Source organism: Neophocaena asiaeorientalis, unplaced genomic scaffold (genome assembly GCF_003031525.2).
Source record: "Neophocaena asiaeorientalis asiaeorientalis breed wild unplaced genomic scaffold, Neophocaena_asiaeorientalis_V1.1 scaffold43, whole genome shotgun sequence".
NCBI lineage: Eukaryota > Metazoa > Chordata > Mammalia > Artiodactyla > Phocoenidae > Neophocaena > Neophocaena asiaeorientalis.
The window spans coordinates 793,095-797,917 of record NW_020173674.1 but is presented as its reverse complement, the minus strand read 5'-3'; the positions used below and the strand labels follow the sequence as shown (position 1 = coordinate 797,917).

At 68.2% G+C, this 4,823-nt stretch overlaps 1 protein-coding gene across 1 annotated transcript in view; it reads right to left on the bottom strand.

Annotated features, from left to right (window-relative positions):
- Nucleotides 1-4,057: 4,057 nt before the first annotated feature.
- The window catches only part of MUC5AC (mucin 5AC, oligomeric mucus/gel-forming), a 25,634-nt gene continuing 24,868 nt past the window's right edge, over nucleotides 4,058-4,823 (bottom strand). The window contains exons 50-51 of the mRNA XM_024749047.1: nucleotides 4,631-4,745; nucleotides 4,058-4,253 (exon numbers count right to left, since the gene is read on the bottom strand). Coding sequence (XP_024604815.1) covers nucleotides 4,058-4,253; nucleotides 4,631-4,745 — 311 coding nt within the window. The remainder of the gene's footprint in view (nucleotides 4,254-4,630; nucleotides 4,746-4,823) is intronic.

Genomic DNA, 4,823 nt, shown 5'->3' with positions numbered 1-4,823 from the left:
TTGCCTCCTGGTGAGGGCAGGCTCCAGCCCTGGCCCCCCCAGCTCACATGTCCACCTACCACCCTGACCTCTCCACCGGGCATCTAATGGTCAAACACAGTGTGACCCCACCAAGCTCCTACCCACCCCAATGCCCTTCCCCAGCCACCCCATCCTTCCCCGGCCCCCCGATGGAGGGTGCTGTCTATTCACCCACACTCCACAGCCGGTCCATCGCCAAACAGTCACCTTCACCACTGACCTACCCCCCCAGCTCAGTCTCCCGCTTCCCTCAGCCCGTGTGTCCGTCCTCACCCTGCAGTGGGGCCTGAAGGGCAAGGCAGGGCTCTACAACCTCTGCCCGGCCCCCCAGGGCCCTTCACTCAGGGCTAAGGCCCGGTTCTGGCTCACCCTGAGGCCCCTCACCCCGCCCACCTCGGGCACAGCCATGTGCCTGCAGCTCCGCTCTCCGACCCCGTCAGGCCCTGCCGGGGCACCTCCCCCAGACATGCGCAGCCTCCCTCCTTCCCTTCCTCCCTCCCTCCCATGACGGCCACTGAGCAGGACCCCACCAGCAGAAAGGGGTTCTCTGCTTTACTCCCCCGTGGCACTAACGCGTGGCCTCATTCCCAGTGATCTGTCCACTCTGCCCGCCGTCGCCAGGCTCCCGCTGTGCGTGGCTCTGCGTGGCCCAGTCCCTGAACGCGGCTCGCCCTGGGTCCCGGGCTGCCGCGTGGCACGGCTCCTGGCGCAGCCCTGGGCCCGAGATCGCCGCGGTACTTCCCGCGCCGGCGGCAGCGCCCTCACTCTTTGTCAGTTGATCCGGATATCTGAGGACCTTTGACGTCCATGCAGATTCTGCAGTGAGTTTGCTGACTTTCTCTGAAGACCAGGCCACGAGGCTGTCTGGGCCGCGCTCACGGAGACGCCTGTGTGATGGCCCAGGCCCCACGTGTCCCCACGGGGTTGGCTGTGAATCGCCAATCCGGTGCCCAGGGCCCAGGTCAAATAGGTCAGAGCTGTGACCTGCATGTACCCAGGACCAGGCCGGCCGCTGGCGCCCAGCTCTGGCCTCAGACCAAGCGGCCCTCTCCAGGGGTTCGGGCCTGGGTGGGAGTCCGAGTGTCCCTGGATGGAGTGGGCTTGCTGGGGGCAGAGGTCAGGAGAGGGCTGCAACCCGACCTGCCCACCACGGTCACAGGCTCCCCAGTGTCCTGTGTCCCTGTCCATCTCCTTCCCCATATCCAGGAGCCCCCAGCGCCCTTTATCTGGGCAGAAGCTGCCCCCAACCAAGTCCCCCCAGCATGAGGGTGGACGCCCCTTCCCCATCTGCCTGGGGCAGGACCCAGAAATGAAGGGGTGGCCCTGCCAAGGCCAGACTCCACGGGGGCCAAAGGGGGTGGGGTGTGAGCCGCAGAGGCCAGCCCTGGCCCCGGGACCTCTTCTGGCCATGTGTCCCCACCCCCGTGGTGACAAATCATCCCCCCTCCCCCCGCAGCATCCAGCAGGTGGGGGCCCCAAGCACAGCCTGGAGGAGCCGCCCTGCAGGCAGAGCCGTGGACGCCTCGGTGGGCCGGACCCAGCTCTGTTGCGCGTCCTGGCACCACCTGGCCAGGGCTGCGGGTCTGGGGTGGCAGCAGGGACCCATTATCTGGTTACCCTTGCTGCCTGGTCACAGTTCCAGGCAGGGGAGGGGTTGTGCACTCCTGGGGGTGTGGAAGGTTAGTCACTGTGTTGGCGTCCATCCCAGCCAGAGAGGAAGAGGGGCCTCCCTCCGACACCCGGTCCCCCCGGGGGCAGTGGCACTGATTAGGGTACCACCTGCAGCTACAGGGCCAGCCGGTCTCTGGGGCAGCAGCTCCCAGAGCCAGAGGGCCGGGAACTTCCTGCTCCCAAGGAGGGCGTCCCATGGGGGTGGCAGTGACTTCCCTGCCCGGACCTCATTGCCACGCCCATCCACCTCCCACTCAGGCTGTCTCCTGGGCCCAAGGGGTCGTGGGGTCATGGCTGTGGGAGCGCCTCGGCCCCTACCTGGTCTCTGACAGGAGAGGTCAGGCTGTGAGGTCAGCTCCACTGCCCACACGGCCGGCCGGAGCAAACAGCCGGGTCAGGCGGGCCATGGGGGGCTGGACCAGGGCATCGGGCACTTGGCGCTCAGGACAGGGCAGACAGGGCTGGGAGTGGGCAATGCCGGCCAGAGGGGTGTAAACTGTAAAGGGCGGTCCTCGCCCTCATCCAGGGTCCTGGCGGCCCTGCAGACCTCAAGGGGCGGCCCAGCCTCAGAGGACGTAAGCCGCCTCCCTGGACCCCTGAGACCCCTGACTCTGCTTCCTGAGCCCCTGGCCCAGCCGGAGGCGCCAAGACCACTGTGCTGCCACCTTGTGGCAGTTCAGGGACTGCAGCCGGGTCCTGGAGGTGGGACTTTTGGTGCCACCAGCCCCGGACCCACCCGGCCCCGAGACCCAACTCAGCCTGGCCCTGGTTCTTGTGACCAAGGCAGCGTGAGGTGGACGCAGTGGGCATATCTAATTCCAGGAGCCGCAGCAGGGACATGAGGACGTGAGTCCAGCTTCCTGGGTTTCCACAGTTGACCTCCAGCAAGCTGCCCTCCCCAGGCCTAGATTCCAGCAGGACTGAGAGCCTGCTCCCACCCCCCATGTCGTCGTGGAGGACAGGTGGTGAGGCATCCGCCCCTGCCCTGTATCCACGCCTGGCCACTCGAGCCCACTGCCCAGTGTCCTCAGGTCCCCGAGGCCTTCTCTGGCCCAGCAAAGGGGCCCCAAGATGCGTAGAGCGGTGGGAAGCTCGGCAGGACTGTTAGCCCCAGGCGACCCTGGTGGCCGGCACGGTCCAGCCTGGCAGTGCCCGCCCCGTCGGGGTCCAGGCCAGGCTGGCCTCCCAGCAATGGCCGGGGTCGGCGGGCTGGCACCTGGCCCCGTGGGCTTGTCTGCTCTGGGTGCCCCTTCCTGGCACTCAGGCTTGGGGAGCTCGGGACACCCTGTGCATTCCTGTGCTGGACCCTGCCCCCTGCCCCCCTCCGCTGCCCTGTCTGGGCAGCAGGCTCCCTCCATGCCTGGAGAGGGACATCCGCACGGCCCTTGCCCACCCTCCCGGTGCTGCTGTGGAGCTGGGTCCGGCCTGAGGCCAGTGTGTCACCGGGGGTGTCGGGGACTCCCCTGGGGCCTCTGAGGAAGAGGGGGCTGGGTTTTCGAAACTTGGAGGTTCTCAGGGCAGGGGGCAGGGGTCACAGAGGGGAGGGCAACAGCACTTCTGGGGGATTGGTCTCCCTTGGGCCTGCGTGCACACACACATGTGCACACACGTGCACAGACACGGCTGCACCGCACACCGAGCTTGACTTTGGTGTGACGGGAGAGTCCAGAGATTTGTAGAGAGAAGATGGAGCCTTCCCAGTCTGACGGCTCAGCCGGGTGGACCCACGGGACTCCCGTCCTCCGTCCGGCCAAGTGCACAGAAGACCAGGCAGCTGGCCTGCCCCGCCCCGGGCCCACGTCTGCCCTCCGACCTGCTCCCGGCTTTCACGGACAAGCTTAAAAATCACACGGAGCCCACGAAATGCAAATGCTCCAAGTGTATTTCCGAAACCGACGGCCCTTTCCTGAGGCCCAGGGCCGAGGCAGGGTGAGGCTCTGCCTCCCAGTGGCCGGCCGAGCAATCAGTTGCTGCATCCGAGGGACCGCTGTGGATCAGGCCCTTACGGGATGCTGAAGGCTGGGGCCAGCAGGCTGGACCCACAGAGGAGCCTCCCCCACCCCCTGCCCCCCCGGGCTGGTCCCGAGCCGGCGGCTGCAAGCCCGTCAGGGCCGCTGCACACCCGGGGCCGCGGGACTCGGAGAGGGACGAGAGGGGTGGACCGTGCGTCCTAGGCTTGGGTCACCTGGCCCGGGGCTCAGGTTCCACCGGCCCTGGAGGCCGAGATTGCAGCGAATACAACCGTTCTCGTGGGCCTGTCCTGGAGGGACAGGGCGGGGCTCCAGCCCGTCTACTGCAAAGGCCGGGGAGCCAGGGCGCCTCTGCTCCAGCGCCTGAGCCCCGCCTCCTGGCTGTGCTCAGTACCCTACACCTCCCCTGAGCGGCTGGGGCCCCCGTGGGAGTCGCAGGGCAGGTCCACGCAGCCGCACTCCTGCACCTCGGTGTAGCTGAAGGCCTGGCTGGAGCCGTCCTCACAGCGCAGGGTCACGTGCCGCAGAGAGGCCCGCAGCTCCCAGCAGCACCTGCACCTGTGCTCCACGGCGCGGGCCTCCAGGGAGTACCTGCGGGCAGGGGCCGCCTGAGCCAGAGGTCGCGGGGGCGTTTGACAGTGGCTCCCGCGAGCCTGTCACGGCAGCTGAGGGCCTGTGGTTCCTTCTGAGCCCCCAAAGGCTGGGGGGGGGCCCAGCAGCCTCTCAGCAACCACTTGACCAGCAGGTCACCAGTGGGGACCCCGAGTCTGGGGTCTCAGTAAAGAGAAGAGTGTGAGTCCGGACAGGCCGCGAGCCGTCCTTGGCCCCCGGCCCAGCCCCCTGCTGGCCCCCGGCCCCCCCATCCTGCCCCTGTCTGCCCGCCCCGGGCCCTGCCCTGCGGGAGCCCTCTGTGGGCCAGGGGTGGGGGAGTTGCGGGTCTGCCCTGGGCGAGTCAGGGACTCACGTACATGGAGGTGGTGTCCCCACAGTTGCCCCGGCAGTAGGTGAGGCGCACGGGCCCCACGGAGCTGCAGCCTGGCTGCCGGAGGACCTGAAGCTCGTGGTACACGGCGCAGGTCGACCCTGAGGAGGGACACAGGAGGCGGCGCAGAGGTCAGCCCTGGCCAGGCGCCCCCCGCCCCCCCCCGCCCCCCGCGTCCC